Below are 17,917 nucleotides of genomic sequence, written 5' to 3'. Positions count from 1 at the left end.
GTACATCTTCAAAGAGTATCTTAAATAAGAAATCCCCCCCCGCCCCAAAAATAAACCTTTAATTAGTATTTTCCTACTAGCACTGACTTTGCTGATAACTTCTGTATTGAGGAAAAATGAGCTAATATGACTGTGATATGTGGTCATCTCACCTAGCCATCTTAAGATGAATGCACTAAGTCACTCTGGATAACAGCGTCTGCTAAATGACTCAAATGTCAAATGTTGTTATAAACCGGGGTGTTCGAGCCCTGAATGCTGATTGGCTTAAAGCTGTGTTATATCAGACCGTATACACGGGTATGACAACCCGAAAAAGATTTTTACTGTTCTAATTAAGTTGGTAACCAGTTTATAATAGCAATAAGGAACCTTGGGGGTTTGTGGTACTGTATATGACCAATATACCACGACTAACGGCTGCATCCTGTATCCGCGTTGCGTCATCCATAAGAACAGCCCTTAGCCGTGGTATATTGGCCATATACCACACCCCCTCATGCCTTAATTATACCATGCCCATTTGAAGTTGAAATTCTTTTATTAACTAGAAAATAATGAGTATGTGATTCTGAGATAAAATAATCATTTGAGATAGTAAACCGTACCGTGGTGTGTTGACTTGAGCTCTGTAGCCCTCCAGAGGTTTCTCTAGCAAAGCCTTGCTCCATGACTGGATCCTCCATCTTCGTCTTGATCAGGGTGAAGGACCCTCTGTGTCGCAGGTATCCCCCTCCACTTCCACTCCGGTCTCCCATTTCACTTGTTCCCTCTCCATAGCTGCTTCTGCTGCCCTGACTATGACCTAGCCCTAACCCCACATCTACCTCCATGACTACAGGGTCAGCCACACCTCTGGACCTCTGCTCATCCACCCACTCCTCTGTCCGCCCGCTGCTGCTGGACCCAGACGCCCCGACTACCACCACTCCGCTACTCCTAGAGCCTGATCCCTCCGTCACACCGCTGCCTGTAAAACCAGAACCCCCCACCACTCCGCTACTCCTGGACCCAGAGCCCCCCACCACTCCACACTGGGGGCTTCTGCCTCCTGTGTGGCCTGAGGAGTTTATCCCTGTGGTTCCCCCTCTGGTCTCCCGCTCTCCTCCCTGACCATACCCCCCTCTCCAGGCAATGGAGTCCACCTCCTCAACACCAAAGCTGTGCTCACCGCCACCCTTCCCCCTGCAATTGCCACTGCTTTCAACCCCACTGCCCTGTCCCGGTCTCTGACTGCTTCCTTGGCTTACCGCCATTGGACCCAGTTGTTGACCCAGAGTCTGTTGACCACTGCCCTGTCTCTCCCCATGTTCAGAGAGATCCATATCCTCCACACTGCCCTCGAACCCTCCCTCGACCCACACACCCTCTTCTGCTCTAAAACTTGCCCCTTCGCTTTGCTCCATCCTTGCCCCTGACCCTGTTCTTCCCCCTCTCCCAGACCCTGATCCATAGCTCTGAGAGACCCAGACACCATGGTCCTCTCCTGGGGATCCCTCTGGAGCACCCTCCCTCCTGTTGCTGGAGCCTCTTCCTTTGATCAGGTCTCCTCCATCCCCATGAAAGAGCTCCCTAGCTGGGCCTGTCAACTCCCCAGCCTGACCTCTCACCCTCTGGATGTCTAAGTCATGGTCCTCAGAGGAGCTGTGTCCATTCAGTAGCCTGGGAATGGAACAGCAGAAAGTCAGTAACTGAAGGAATCTCTTAGGATTGGTGTGTAATTGGCCGCATTAAATACTTTTCACCCAGATGCAGGGACAGCATATGCAACATATTGACTTCTTTTTAGAAGGCTATGGTTGGTAAAGTTTCTGGAGATAGATGTGCACAAGCCATATGAGGTTGTCGAGAACCTCCACTGAAACACACTAAACTAGAGATGAAGTTGCATTAGTAGTAATGGTACCCATAGAGACACTATCATTCACAAGAGTGGAAGATTCAATACATGTGCATAGCTCTAGAACGTGACGATAATAGCAGCCATCTTTGTCAAGCATAGTTGTTGATTCCAAAGTTCTTTATCTAATTCTAAGAGTTTTCCGTCAAGCCCACTATAGCGTAATGTACCTGAAGAGGTTGAGGCTGAGGTCATGCAGGGCCATCCAGGACTCTCTCAGGCGCTTCATGTCCCTGAGGATGTGCACTCGTCCCTCCTCAGAGGTCCTCTTCAGCACCCCCTGGCCCTGCACCTCTGTCTGGTGCAGCTGCAGCTCCTTCTCTGGGAACTCACCTAGTGCCCTCTACAGGACAGGAGGAGGAATAACACAGGATGGGACGGGATGTATTAACTACATGCAAGTTCAGCACTGGATAGAGTCACAGTTTATTTCCCATAACTCTTTGTCAGTAGAGAACATTTTATTTTAAAAAAATTAACAGGATATTCTCTCCATAGTAGTCCAGTGCCTAGTCATGTTTGTCTATCGTCATCAAAACCGCCATAATCAGAGTGCCACATAACAGATGTGTGGTACGTCAGTACCTCAGCTTCATGCTGTCTGTTGTCCACGCTCCACTCCCCAGCAGAACTGCGGTAGGACTCCAGCTTCTGCCTCATAATCATCAGCCACTTCTCTACATTCAGCAGGCTCTCGTGGAAACTCTCGTGCTCCCTGATGCTCTCCTCACTCTCGTTCCCCTTCACCTGACACACACACACTCACGTTAATATCAAAGACATACACTCAGTGCCGGATTATTAGGTACACCCATCTAGTACCGGGGTGGACCCCCCCCCCCTTTGCCTCCAGCACAGCCTGAATTCTTTGGGGCATTCTACAAGGTGTCATAAATATTCTACAGGGATGTTGGTCCATGCTGACGCGATGGCATCACACAGTTGCTGCAGATTGGACGGCGGTACATTCATGCTGCGAACAGCCTGTTCCATCTCATCCCAAAGATGCTCTATTCAGTTGAGGTCTGGAGACTGACCAGGCCACTCAAGTAAACTGAAGTCGCTGTCAATGTTCCAGGCAATGTTTTTCCACTCCTCAGTTGTCCAGTGTTGGTGATCACGTGCCCACTGGAGCCGCTTCTTCTTGTTTTTAGCTGACAAGAGTGGAACACAAGTGTGTTCGTCTGCTGCAATAGCCCATCCATGACATGGATTGACGAGTTGTGCCTTCCGAGATGCTGTTCTGCGCCGTTATTTGTCTGTTTGAGGCCTGCCTGTTAGCTTGCACGATTCTTGCCCATTTTCCTTCAACCTCTCATCAACGAGCTGTTTGCGCCCACAGGACTGCTGCTGACTGGATGTTTTTTTGTTTGTCGCACCATTCTCAGTAAACCCTAAACACTGTCATGCGTGAAAATCCCAGGAGGTCGGCCGTTTCTGAGATAATGGATGCGGCGTGCCTGACATTGACGATCGTACCACACCCAAAGTCGCTTAGGTCACTCATTTTGCCCATTCTAACGTTCAATCCAACAGTAACTGAATGCCTCGATGCCTGACTGCTTTATATAGCAAGCCACATGACTCACTGTCTGAAGGTGAGTGTATAACAAAACTCACACAGCCAAATGAACACACGGATACTCAACACATTAAGCAAATGCAATCACAAGCTAAAAAAATTACTTCACAAATATGCAGATTGATAAATAGGAAATTTCAAAAGCAATGTTTTGCCACTAAAGTATCATCTTTTTCAAAACTTCCGCTTAGTCAAATCCTTCCATTCTTACCCGGACTGCCTTGTATAGGTTCCTCCAGTCCCCATACAGCCTCTCAGACCGGGTCTGGTTAGCGGAGCTGGATGACACCAGAGTCTCCAGAGCTGTGATGTGGGCCTCACAGTCCTCCAAGTCCTTCTTGATCCCCTGAGAGACACAAAGCAACTTTATGAACGCTTTATACATGCTTATATGTTCTAAATGAGTCTCATAGGACCCCCTGGACACAGGCTCAATCTCAATTCATCTTTCCTCAATTCCTTGCATCATATCTCCTTGCCAACCATATTGGAGGAGAAGGTCCCTCCACTCGAACCTTCTCCAATGCCTTTGAGAAGGAGGTGAGGAGAGAGGATGCGAGGAAAGTATCATTGAGAATGAGCCACAGGTTAAGGATGCAGTAAGTGACCCACCCGTAGCTGGTCTGACTGGCTCTTCTTGGCCAGTATGTCTGGTTGGAGGATGTCTGCTGAGATCAGTCTGTCTCTCAGGAGGGTCAGCTTGCTCCTGATTGACTCGTAGGCGTCGCCAAAGTCCTTCGTCCTCGAGATCAAACCCTAAGGACATACTTAAGCAATAAGGCACGGGGGGGTGTGTGGTATATGGCCAATATACCACGGTTAAGGGCTGTTCTTGTGTACGACGCAACGCGGAGTGCCTGGATACACCCCGTGGCCGTGGTATATTGGCCATATACCACAAACCCCCGAGGTGTCTTATTGCTATTATAAACTGGTTACCAACGTAATTAAAGCAGTAAGAATACATGTTTTTCTCATACCCGTGGTATACGGTCTGATATACCACAGCTATCAGTCAATCAACATTCAGGGCTCAAACATTACGTTCCATCCCAAATGGCACCCCATTCCCTAATAATGTCCTACATATGACCAGAGCCCAATGACACACACACACACGAACGCACTCACACACCTGCAGTCTTCCCTTCCTCTGCAGAAGCTGGCTGTGCAGTAGCTCTCGGTTCCTCACGGCGGCGTTGAGCTCCGTCAGTAGACTCTCTGCTCTGTCAGAGCCAAACACTGAAGCCAGCAGATCTCTCTTCACCTGCAGCAGACTCAACCGCTCTTGCAGCTGCAGACTTTGCATCATCAAACTCTGTAGGGGGATAGAAAGAAAGAGAGGAAACAAAGACAACAGCAAAAATGAGAAAATAAATTCAAGAGGGCACGCCACAGATGAAAGGTATGTGTAGTAGAAATATGTGCAGTAGAAATATGTGCCTCAGGGCATCTAGATCACACATTCCTCTGTGTCAACGTAAAGCAAGCATGATCCTCAGATGTCTCTTTTTCATAGATCAGGAGATGATTGAACTCCCTGACCTGTGCTTTCAGTATTCCCATGTCTGGAGGGGATGAGGTTATATTAGGGAAAGCCACTTTATGCTGTCCACTGTGGAGGATAGATTCAATTTAATGATGGAGAAGGCTCAAATGGCAGTCTCTTCCATATATAGTGCACTACTTTTGACCACAGCCCTATGGGCCCTGATCAAAAGTAGTGCACTAAATAGGGAATAGGGTGCCGTTTCGGACACGGCCCAAGCCAATCTCTGTCAAGTACTGTCTGTATGTAGGGCTGAATGAATTTCCATAGCTGACCTAATTAAAGGTACCATGACTACGGTATATCATTATTACAGCGGAGGTCCCCAGGCCTTGAGTGCCACAGTGACTACAAGTTTGGTTTCTCAGCCATCAAAGGGTTACCTTACGAATACAATCCTGGTTTAGCTGCTTGATTGATGGGATTGAACGTCACCTTTTCTCGATGCATTTTACAGTGTTGTATTAGCTGCATTGTATGTTTTTCTGTATCATGTCCTGCTACATCCCTTTTAAGCACATGACCAAAAACATTTCCCATGGTGGAATAATAGTTGATCAAAATCAGTAGCAGCCTGCAGTGCCGTGTTTATACCTCGATGTTCTGCACTAGCAAGGCGATGTGGGAGAACTCAGACACCTCTGCTGAGGCCTCCAGCACCTGAGAGACCAGCTGGCTCCACTGAGAGAAGCCATGCAGAGGGTCCTGCAGCACCAGTCTCAGCCCGGTCTCTGACTCCACACACAGCTTCATTGCGAGACACTTCACACTATAGGCAGACAGGGGAGAGGAGATGGGCTTCAAACAGGCTAGATATCGTGCATTGCATGCAAAGACAAAATGTACTGTATATATTTAAACACAGTAAAAAGTCAGAGGAAAAATGCAGCTTATACCTGTCATACTAAGACCAACTAATTACTGTACGTTTCAAGAAATTATTATGTTATAGAACAGCATAGACATCCTGTCTTTCCCTGTAGAGAGAGCAAAGACTGTTTGCATCAATTATCATACAACATCAAAAGCAAATCAGTAAGGGAAAGTGGAATAAATTGAGCCATGTTTTTACATTCTCCTCTCTTCTGGGATGGCTTTCCACTAGATGTTGAAACATTGCTGCGGGGACTTGCTTCCATTCAGCCACAAGCGCATTAGTGAGATCGGGCACTGATGTTGGGCAATTAGTCGGTGTCCCAATTCATCCCAAAGACGTTCGATGGGGTTGAGGTCAGTGCTCTGTACAGGCCAGTCAAGTTCTTCCACACCGATCTCAACAAACCATTTCTGCATGGACCTCGCTTTGTGCAAGGGGGCATTGTCATGCTTAAACAGGAAAGGGCCTTCCCCAAAACTGTTGCCACAAAGTTGGAAGCACAGAATTCTCTAGAAACTCAGTGTATGCTGTAGCGTTAAGATTTCCCTTCACTGGAACTGAGGGGCCATGCCCGAACCATGAAAAACAGCCCAAGACCATTATTCCTCCTCCACCAAACTTTACAGTTGGCACTATGCATTCAGCAGATAGTGTTTACTGGCATGTGCCAAACCCAGATTTGTCCGTCAGACTACCAGATTGTGAAGCGTGATTCATCACTCCAGAGAGCACGTTTCCACTGCTCCAGAGTCCAATGCCACCGAGCTTTACACCACTCTAGCCGATACTTGGCATTGCGTATGGTGATCTTAGGCTTGTGTACGGCTGCTCGGCCATGGAAACTAATTTCATGAAGCTCCCGACAAACAGTTTTTGTGCTGATGTTGCTTCCAGAGGCAGTTTGGAACTCGGCAGTGAGTGTTGCAACAGAGGACAGATTATTACCCGCAACGTGCTTCAGCACTCGGTGGTCCTGTTCTGTGAGCTTGTGTGGCCTACTACTTCGCGGCTGAGCTGTTGCTGCTCCTAGACATTTCCACTTCACAACAACAGCACTTACAGTTGACCCGGGCAGCTCTAGCAGGGCAGGAATTTGACTAACTGCTTATTGGAAAGGTGGCATCCTATGTCTGTGCCACAATGAAAGTCACTGAGCTCTTCAGTAAAGCCATTCTACTGCCAATGTGTGTCTACGAAGATTGCATGGCTGTGTGCTCGATTTTATACACCTGTCAGCAACGGGTATGGCTGAAATAGTGGAATCCACTAATTTGAAGGGGTGTCCAGATACTTTTGTATTTAGAGTACCATCAAAAGTGTGGACACACCTACTCATTCAAGGGTTTTTCTTTATTTTTATTTTTTTCTACATTGTATAATAATAATAGTGAAAACATCAAAATTATGAAATGACAGATCATGTAGTAACCAAAAAAAAGTGTTCAACAAATCAAAATATATTTTATATTTGAGATTCTTCAAAGTAGCCACCCTTTGCCTTGATGATAGCTTTGCACATTCTTGGCAGTCTCTCAACCAGCTTCATGAGGAAGTCACCTGGAATGCATTTCAATGAACAGGTGTGCCTTGTTAAAAGTTCATTTGTGGAATTTCTTTCCTTAATGCATTTGAGCATATCGGCTGTGTTGTGAGAAGTTAGGGGTGGTATACAGAAGATCGCCCTATTCTGTAAAAGTCCAAGTCCATATTATGGCAAGAACAGCTCAAATAAGCAAAGAGAAACGACAGTCCCTCATTTACTTTAAGACATGAAGGTCAGTCAATTCAGAAAATGTCAAGAACTTTGAACGCTCTTCAAGTGCAGTCGCAAAAACCATCAAGCGCTATGATGAAACTGGCTCTCATGAGGACCGCCAAAGGAAAGGAAGACCCAGAGTTACCTCTGCTGCAGAGGAAAAGTTAAGAGTTAACTTCACCTCAGATTGCAGCCCAAATAAATGCTTCATAGAGTTCAGGTAACAGACACATCTCAACATCAACTGTTCAGAGGAGACCGCGTGAATCAGGACTTCATGGTCGAATTGCTGCAAAGAAACCACTATTAAAAGGACACCAATAAGCAGAAGAGACTTGCTTGGGCAAAGAAACACGAGCAATGGACATTAGACCGGTGGAAATCTGTACTTTGGTATGATGAATCCAAATGTGAGATTTTTGGTTCCAAGCGCCGTGTCTTTGTGAGACGCAGAATATGTGAACGGATGATCTCCGCATGTGTGGTTCCCACTGTGGAGCATGGAGGATGTGGTGTGATGGTGCTTTGCTGGTGACACTGTCAGTGATTTTTTATTATTCAAGGCACACTTAACCAGGTTGTGTAAGGGCTATTTGACCAAGAAGGAGAGTGATGAGTGCTGCATCACATGACCTGGCCTCCACAATCCCCCGATCTCAACCAAATTGAGATGGTTTGGGATGAGTTGGACCGCAGAGTAAAGGAAAAGCAGCCAACAAGTGCTCAGCATATGTGGGAACTCCTTCAAGACTGTTGGAAAAGCATCCCAGGTGAAGCTGCTTGAGAAAATGCCAAGAGTGTGCAAAGCTGTCATCCAGGCAAAGTGTGGCTACTTTGAAGAATCTGAAATATATATTTTTTATATTTGTTTCACACTGTTTTGGTTACTATATGATTCCATATGTGTTATTTCATAGTTTTGATCTCTTCACTATTATTCTATAATGTAGAAAATAGTAAACAAAGAAAAACCCTTGAATGAGTAGGTGTGTCTAAACTTTTGACTGGTACTGTATATATAGTGTATCTGGTCCATTATTTGCTACCTAGACTTGAAGCAAATTCTGCTGAACCATCCCTGTAAAGGTGAATCTCAATAGTCTAAAACTGGAAAAGTACTCGCAGAGCTTTAAAAAAAAATGTATTCTCATAAATCTTAAAAAGCATCTTCCTCTCCATCGTCACTCTTCTTCTACACTGTGATGTGCTCGGAGTGTCCACTCACCTCTGGTGTTCCTTCACCACAGCCAGGACGTCGTCAGAGAGATGCCGGGAATCTTGGGAAAAGCGGAATAGTTCTTTAAGCTGGGCCTTGAGGTTCTCCACCTGGGATTCCTCTGCTGACAGAGTATTCCGGACATTCTGAGAGGGGAATACCAAAAGGGAAAATAAGAACAATTGTTTAAAAACCTATCACAGAGACCAGCCTGGGCACCTGGCAACTCGCTCTCTACACACAAAACACACACCAACAACCAAACGTGATAAACACTAACTTAATTTCCTCCTTAGTGCCAGAGTTAAACTGTTATACAAGATCTTTCTCCCATAGAAGAGAAAATGTTTAAACTTGACATAATTCACGTTAATGTCAAACAATTTTAAACCACTATTGCAATCCTCGCTGACAAGGGTGAAATTCACCTCAGTGGAATGAAAGCAGCAGGCACAAAGTGGCCTCTGATGCTGTAATTGGTTAAGTGGATTTTTCTAGACCAGGGGTTTCTCAACTTTTCTAGGATGAGAGCTACTTTTACAAATTGAAACATTGCGAGCTACTCATTTTAAAATAAAATAAATAATCTCTTCTCCACTACTCTTCCATGGGTCCTTGGTGTACAATACATTTTGTCAATACACCTGGTAAAATAATGGTTCATCAACAACTCTAAGGGGGTTTTATTTTTCCTGGTTTTTGAGTTTTTTTTAATCCTCAATATTACAATTATTCATAGAGAAACAATGAAAATGGATGTCCATGTCAATGCTTAAATCACATCAGAAGACCATTTTTGAAGTCGAGAGAAATGTTTCGGTCTGGCAATGTTCCTGCGGTTAGGCCTACACCCTTAGACAATACAGGATGTGTTATTGAACAACCCAATTTTGCTGAAGCACGTCATGGCAGAGTTTTCAAAACAACCCCCACCCAATTGATACAAATAATCTTGATATTGTTCTGTCAGGTAAAACTCCTTTGCGGTTAACATTATAAGGTTTTGGGGGAAAGTCTGTCTACCCACAAGATGGTTATCATTAGCGTCGCTTAAATGGCTACATACAGAGTGATAGACAAATGTGCACACCAAACAGAGAGATGGGCAATATTTCTGGAAATTAATTGGCAGATATTGTGTTACATTTGGCTTTTTAAGGCAATAGTGGCTAACCAGGGGTGGGATAATGTCAATGTGGCTTTGATATTATGAGAGAGTTTGCGATGGAACACGTGAAGAAAAAAAATCTGAATTTATTGGCAAGCTACTCATAGGTGGGCCACGAGCTACTGGTAGCTCACGATTTACCTGTTGGAGACCCCTGGGTCCAGATTCACAAAACACTTCTTATGCAAAAAAATGAAGATGCTTCTTAAGAAGAAAAAAAACTTCATAAGGTAAATGCAATTCCTCTACAATATTTTAAGATTTAATGATTTTCTTACAAACTTCTGAAATATCATCTTATTAAAGATGTGTGTTGCTTGGCAACAGTTTTAGCTAACTATCTAGCTAGCAATGGCAATCATGTTAGCATATTTCTTACTGAGATTACTGTTCTAAAACATGTTCTTGGGTATAAAATAATTAAATAATAATCTCAAATTTGAGAGTGAATTAAACATTGAATTGCTTTCATGAGCTTTTTCCTCTCACTGCCCTGAGAGTTTAGCTATCTTGGAATTAAAACATTTCCAATAACTTTATTTTCTAAATCTATTTTCTTCTTACCTTTTTTGCTAAATGAGAAACATACTGTAAGAAATAGAATGGCGCAATACATTTTCCAATAACCTTTTTGAGAAACAGCAACTTTGGTTAACTTTCTTCTTAAATCTATAGTTAAGGGAAAAAATGGCAGTTAAGAAGACCTTTCTTCTTAAGAAGGTTTTGTGAATCTGAGCTCTGGTCTAGACACTGGGATAAATTGACTATACTAATTGTTTTAGCCTCTGACGAATCTTATCACTCTTCTGCTAGCTTTTGTTTCTCAAACTGATCTCAATAGTCTACTATAGCTTCCGAGCCTTATGTCCTCTCCATCATCTACAGTCCTAAACGGAACCCTATTCCCTACATAGTGCACTACTTTTCACCAGAACCCTATGATCGGATCTGAAAACACAGGACAGGTATCAGCAATGGAACCTGCCCCACAACAGGTACGTTTTGACTGAGGATACAATACCATCCCACAACCATTATCTTCTATGTCATCTCCACCACACCTCTCCCAGGCATGTAGCCAGAGGGCCAATTCCTGCAAGGTAATAATTAGAGCAACTGCCCGTGCCGTGTCAGACCCTTATTGTAGCTAGTAACTAAAGCTGTAAGCCTTGGGTTGAGGAGCGAAATTGACAGAGACACTGAAAGAGAAAAAGAAAGCAAAGAACAATTAAGGGGAAGGAGATAAGAGTGGAAGAGAGAAAGGGTAAAAAAGGAAGGCAGAGGGAAGACTGGAGAGAGAGAGAGGTAAACAACAAGGAAATTAAATTAGGAAGAGAGCTAGCGAGAGAGAGAAAATGAGAACGAGAGAGAGACAGAGAGTGTGTATAAAGCCCACCGTGTACTTCCTCCACTGCCCAACCATCTGTTCCTCGGTCCTGTCTCCCTCGCTGGCAGTCTCCAGGTCTCTGGTCAGTCTGTGGAGCAGGCCCCTGAGCTGCCTGACGTCCTCCCCCAGGCGCTGGCAGCGGCTCTGGTACTGGCTCTGAGAGTCTAGGCTGCTCCTCAGGCCCTCCCCAGCCTCACACAGGCTCTGTCGGAGCCTCTGCCAGGCCAGACGAAGCTCCTCCACCTCCTCCTCCACCACCTCCACCCCCCCGGGCGACGTGTTGGCCCGCACTGCCTCCGCCATGCCCTCGATGTGCTGCAGCGTCCGCTCCTCACTGGCCACACTGTCGTCCAGGGTCTGACAGAGGGCAGAGGAGAGTTATGCTGCGTCACGATTCTCCACCCTTCTCAAACTTCATTCAAAGTGCACTTAAAATAACAACAAACTTTACAGTAAAACAATGTTTTATTTTTGTTGGTTTTTTTACGTCAAAAAGAAAATGTGACTAGAGTGAACGCTCATCTGTCCCTCCCAGGAGTCGTATAACTAGGGTGTACTACTCTCACCTGTAGGGCTTGGAGATGGTTCTCGGCTGTGTCCTCTGTCTCTGTAAGTGTGTTCAGCTCCTTAGCCTTGGACACCAGCCAGGCCTGGAACTTTAGGACGTAGCTCTGGTAAATCTGGTGCTCTTCAGCTATCTTCTGCAGCACTGACAGCCTCTCCTGTTGAAGGGGAAATCCACCACTTTTTAACGCTCATATTCATCATCTCCAGCAGCATACCAGGGCCTACATACAGTAAGTGAAAATGACATGTTCCTACATTCTGTAGTTTAAAAGATAAGATGAAAACATTGCAAGAAAACTTTTAGAAAAAGCAACGGCAAATGGTCTATAATAACAGAGCTACAGACAGGGATAATAATAAAATGAAAGAAAACCGTATCAATATGCAGTAGATACAGAACACGCATATTTCTTTGAATAAAGGAAACCCCATTGATGTACTTGGTGAATGGTAGAATAGAATTGTATTCAGTGAGGGCCCATTAGCTTACAGTGCCTTCAGAAAGTATTCACACCCTTTTACTTTTTCCACATTTTGTTGTGTTACAGCCTGAATTTAAAATGGATTATATTTAGATTTTATGTCACTGGCTTACACACAATAACCCATGATGTTAATGTGGAATTATGTTTGACATTTTTACAAATTCATTAAAAATAAAAAGCTAAAAATGTCTGAACCCTTTTGTTATGGCAAGCCTAAATAAGTTCAGGAGTAAAAATGTGCTTAACAATTCACATAATAAGTTGCATGGACTCACTCTGTGGGCGATAAGTGTTTAACATGATTTTTGAATTATAAAAAAAAGAAGAGGTGTTTAACCTTTATTTAAGACAGTTAAGAACAAACTCTTATTGACAATGACGGCCTGGAATCAAACCAGGGTCTGTAGTGACACCTCTAGCACTGAGATGCAGTGCCTTAGACCGCTGCGCCACGTGGGATATCTATACCCCACACATAGAATAATTGTAAGGTCCCTCAGTCGAGCAATGAATTTCAAACAAAGACTCAACCTCAAAGACCAGGGAGGTTTTCCAATGCCTCACAAAGAGAGAGGGCACCGATTGGTAGATGTCTAAAAAAAAAAAAAAAAACGCACATTGAATATCCCTTTGAGTGTGGTGAAGTTCTTCATTACACTGTGGATGGTGTATTAATACACCCAGTCACTACAAACATACAGGCATCCTTCCTAACTCAGTCACCGGAGCGGAAGGAGACTGTTCAGGGATTAAAACAGTTAAGAGTTTAATAGCTGTGATAAGAGAAAACTGAGGATGGATCAACAAAATTGTAGTTACTTCACAATACTAACCTAATTGACAGAGTGAAAAGAAGGAAGCCTGTACAGATAAAACTATTCCAAAACATGCAACAAGTGCCAACACATTACAACATTACCACGCTCTATATTTTCAAGCACAGTAGTGGTGGCTGCATCATGTTATGGGTATATTTGTAATCATTAAGGATTGGTTAGTTTTTCAGGATAAAAAAAAGACGCAAAGCGGGTAAGCACAGGCAAAATCCTAGAGGAAAATCTGGTTCAGTCTGCTTTCCACCAGACACTGGGAGATTAATTCACCTTTCAGCAGGACAATAACCTAAAACACAAGGTCAAACCTACACTGGAGTTTCTTACCAAGAAGACAGTGAATGTTCCTGAGTGGCCTAGTTACAGTTTTGATTGAAATCTACTTGAAAATCAAGACTTGAAAACGGTTGTCTAGCAATGATCAACAATCAACTTGACAGAGATTGAACAATTTAGAAAATAATAAAACGGGCAAATGTTTCACAACCCAGGTGTGGAAAGCTCTTAGAGACTTACCCAGAAAGACTCACAGCTGTAATCGCTGCCACAGGTGATTCTAACATGTATTGACTCAGAGGTTTTGAATACGTATATCTAGTCAAGATCTATTAGTGTTTAATTTTTCATGAATTCTTTACAAAATGCTTTTTTGTTTTTTTATCCACTTTGACAGAGTATGTTGTGTAGATCGTTGACAAAAAGTGAAAATTAAATCCAATGTAATCCCGCTTTGTAACAACAAAATGAAGAAAAGTCAAGGGGTGTGAATACTTTATGAAGGCACTGTAGAACTAGCTAGTTCTAGCTCCTTTCAAAGAGTAGGGGAACAAATGTTCTCCTCTTTTGAGCAACAACCTCCATATAAAAGAGAATATAAATCATTAGAATGATATTCCCCCTTTGGACCAAACGCACAGCTCTGCCATGAGCTAAGCATGTTCAAACGGGCGAGGAGCACCGAAAGCCTGTTCCCTTTGAAAGTAGAGATAGACAGGGAGAGGAGAAGACCGTTGTGGACTGTAAGATGTTTCAAAGACCTAGATGAAACAGAAAGAAACAGGAACGGCATTGCCTTGATTGTGTGACTACAGAAAAATAAAAAAGGACGTACACAACAAAAGAAGCTCGGCACAAATTGAAGAATATTCACCAACAACGCTCAGAGACTCAAGTTACTCGACTCTGAGAACCTAGAAGTTAGTTACTGTACCCTGCAGCCTGTCTGTCTGGATGGAAATAATACCACTTAATAACAGCAACATGGTTTCGATCATTCTATTGTGTTCGCTATATAGCCTACCCTGGTCCAGATCCAAAATTCTAAATAATATCACGGGTCTGGGTCAGATATGACAGTAATGGATTTCGGGTATGTGTAATTTTAATTGACTTGTCCGGATGGACTAGTACAGGTCCGAACGCGACTGCTGCAGTAAAGAGAAATAGATGTAATCATTTTTTGCTGCTGCTCTTGCTTTTCACGACAGTGGCACGTGTAGCTTATTGTTGTTGTTGGCTAATCATCAAAGTGGCAATAGGCTACAGTCATAGAGCCTACATGTGTGGCAAGAGTTAGACATCTAATCAATGGAAAATGGAATTAAAATGACAATTAAATGTTAAAAAAGGAAGAAGGATAGGCTACAACAACCGAGAGCCAACAGGTAGACTGCTACTTAATATTTTGAATGGAGTTATTCTTGTTTGTAACTGTGTAGGATGAGAAAGTGCATGCCTCCATTAGCCTAGCTAGCTAACATTAGCTAGCTTAACTAGCTTCTCCCGTTTTAATGCAGTCAAGACAGGTAATCATATTTGATGATAAATAACCTATCTATGGCAGCTATTAGTGAAGTCCTATGAGTGCCATCTGATGAAGATCAAAGGTTAGTGATTAATTTAATCTCTATTTCTGCTTTTTGTGACTCCTCTCTTTGGCTGGAAAAATGGCTGTGTTTTTCTGTGACTAGGTACTGACCAAACATAATCAGATGGTGTGCTTTCGTCGTAAAGCCTTTTTGAAATCGGACACTGTGGTAGGATTAACAACAAGTTTATCTTTAAAATGGTGTAAATACTTATATGTTTGAGGAATTTTATTTATGAGATTTCTGTTGTTTGAATTTGGTGCCCTGCAATTTCACTGGCTGTTAAGTCGATCCTGTTAACGGGATCTCAGCCATAAGAAGTTAATAATGTATCTTAAAAAGGAACTTTTCTGCTGCTTCCCTCACTCTGATCGGCCCGGGTCTGGATCCGACCAGGTCTAGTATTCTTCGGGTCCGTTCGGAACGGGTCTCTATATTTAAACACATTTATTCATGCATATTCGTTCCGAGTGAGAAAGCCCCAGGTCCATTTCGGGAATGGGTCCTACTTTTTGGACCCGTTAAGGCCTCGAAGCTCATTACAGGAATGCTAGCTTGAGATTTGTGCAGAGAATTCGAGGGAATAGATGGAGATTTTGTACGAGTCATCAGAAAGCCTCCATTAAACTGCACACACACACCTCAGCCCTGTCCCGTATGCTGTTGTATGCCTCTTGCAGTCGCTCCTGTGCCTCCTGGTCCACACTGGGGTCCTGGGTACGGTTGTGCAGCGCTGCAGCCTCATCCAACAGCCTCTCCAACAGCAGTGCCTGGCTCTGCACGTCACTCAGCAAGACATGCTGGTGGTCCACCTGGAACACACACATTAGATTACATTATATACTTTCTACCTGGAAGACACACAAGTTAGCTACTGTGTGCATCGGTTTATGCGCGCTCTATAGGAATGATTGGCAGCATTTGAAGGCTAGCTTGATGTAGCTAGGTTTATTATTTCTTATGACCAAACAGCCAGACTCAAAATATGGCAGTACAGTTGGGCTATATTCAGTATCCGTTGGAAAAACGGCCTACCCTCTTCACTCACACTCTAGAGAGTTTCCAGACTGGCTAAACATAGACATTACCATTGTTGACACCCAGGCCAGTGTCAGGTGTGTCCGCTCACCTGCCACAGTTTCTCCTTCACCCCCAGCTGTAGTTCCACCTCCGGCTCCAGACTGCGGCGCATGCGGACCAGCCACATCTCAACCTCCTCGTGCGCCTTCAGGTACTCACTCCAGTGCAGCCACACCCACTCTATCCGGCTGGGAAAGAGAGTAGTAGGGTGGGTTGAAGAGTAAATGTCGACCATAGAAAAACAAAGACAGACCTTAGAAAATGGTGTTGATATGGCCTAAACAAAAACAAGGCCTTCTGCCATGCCATTAACAATCAAATCTTTTTAACTGAACGAATAGAATGTATTCCCTCATGCATACATTATCCATGGGTGTGTAATATTTGCTGATGTGACAGACAAAACTCATGGCAATTCCTTTTTAAAAGGAGACATAGTAATTGACCTGCCCTTTTCAGCTGCCACAGAAGTCATTGGAGGTCATGGAAAGTCAGAGGGGTCGTGGGTTAGCTACCTGTGGCAGTGGATTATGAAGGTGCAGGTCTCCTCCCATGATGCTTTGAGCTCTTTGAGTCTGGCGTGGGTTTTGCTCCTGGTCTCCTGGTCTCCGTTCTGCAGTAAGACCTCGGCAGCCACCAGCACCATGTCCACCTTCACGCGACCCTCATGCTCAGACTCGTGGATTTTCTGTCCACCAATAACACACAGGAGATGCTTGATGAGATCATGAATTTTGGGCTGACAGATCATGTGGTCAAGCATAGGGTTATGGCGATCACGAAATTGTCAGCCGGTGATTGTCAAGCAAATAAACAAACATTAAGCATCTTCTGGCTTCCACACAGGCTACAAGGCATTTTTTTTTTAAAAGTCTAATAAATCCATGTAATATAGCCTACAACTTCACAATAAATCCACTATTTATTTTAGACAGGTCTAAAGAAACATGATATGAAGAAAATGTAGTCTATTTCAGAAGAAAATAATAGCATACTCTAAGTTGTCCTTATGTTAGGTCCTGATCTGGCAATGCCAAATGGCTGTGTGCTACACTACAGTAGTTCATTTAGCAGACAAGATTTGCTTATAATTATAAGTATAAAAATTTAACAAAGCTGAATAAAATATTTATATGTTCTCCAAATGATATGAGGGAGTGCGCACATACGGCTATTCTGTGTTGAGCGGTTAACAAATAGGTACTCCTATATGCTCAATTTATAGTTATGTAATTTTAGGTGTTCTACAAACATTGGGCTATATGTTTAGATTTTAATACATTGTAAGGCTGCATGATGAGACTAATGATGATTTGAAAAAAGTATCTTGAAAAGGCATGAGCTCGGCTTTGTTTTTTGCGCAAGCTGTACACACTCCAATAGTCTCTTATTCACAATTTGAGAAGCACTTGATAATGCCTCGAATTTCACAGCCCCATCCCCTTTGTGTCTGTAACGCAGCCTAAAAAAATCCATGCCTTTTGCGGCCCGGAGTGCTGCGCAATCTGAAGCATCTCTCACAAGACTCTCAATCACGTGATCGGGTCTTTCTCACAGGCTACAAGTGAAGACAGATACATCGGGGATGCAACTGCGTGCGTCCTTATCCAATTCCAAGGTGCATATTGAAGATATTGGAAGAACTGTCC

The 17,917-nt window shown here is 43.7% G+C and overlaps 1 protein-coding gene across 1 annotated transcript in view; it reads right to left on the bottom strand.

Annotated features, from left to right (window-relative positions):
* Window positions 1-17,917, bottom strand: part of syne3 (spectrin repeat containing, nuclear envelope family member 3) — a 43,293-nt gene that overhangs the window by 15,119 nt on the left and 10,257 nt on the right. Inside the window, exons 3-15 of the mRNA XM_023994053.2 lie at window positions 16,784-16,956; window positions 16,318-16,456; window positions 15,830-16,000; window positions 12,002-12,157; window positions 11,445-11,792; window positions 8,890-9,026; window positions 5,626-5,800; window positions 4,618-4,800; window positions 4,095-4,238; window positions 3,694-3,828; window positions 2,486-2,647; window positions 2,071-2,243; window positions 609-1,662 (exon numbers count right to left, since the gene is read on the bottom strand). Coding sequence (XP_023849821.1) covers window positions 609-1,662; window positions 2,071-2,243; window positions 2,486-2,647; window positions 3,694-3,828; window positions 4,095-4,238; window positions 4,618-4,800; window positions 5,626-5,800; window positions 8,890-9,026; window positions 11,445-11,792; window positions 12,002-12,157; window positions 15,830-16,000; window positions 16,318-16,456; window positions 16,784-16,956 — 3,150 coding nt within the window. The remainder of the gene's footprint in view (window positions 1-608; window positions 1,663-2,070; window positions 2,244-2,485; window positions 2,648-3,693; window positions 3,829-4,094; window positions 4,239-4,617; window positions 4,801-5,625; window positions 5,801-8,889; window positions 9,027-11,444; window positions 11,793-12,001; window positions 12,158-15,829; window positions 16,001-16,317; window positions 16,457-16,783; window positions 16,957-17,917) is intronic.

This window comes from Salvelinus sp. IW2-2015, linkage group LG9 (genome assembly GCF_002910315.2).
Source record: "Salvelinus sp. IW2-2015 linkage group LG9, ASM291031v2, whole genome shotgun sequence".
Lineage (NCBI taxonomy): Eukaryota > Metazoa > Chordata > Actinopteri > Salmoniformes > Salmonidae > Salvelinus > Salvelinus sp. IW2-2015.
The sequence above is the reverse complement of the archived record's forward strand: the minus strand, read 5'-3'. Positions and strand labels throughout refer to the sequence as shown.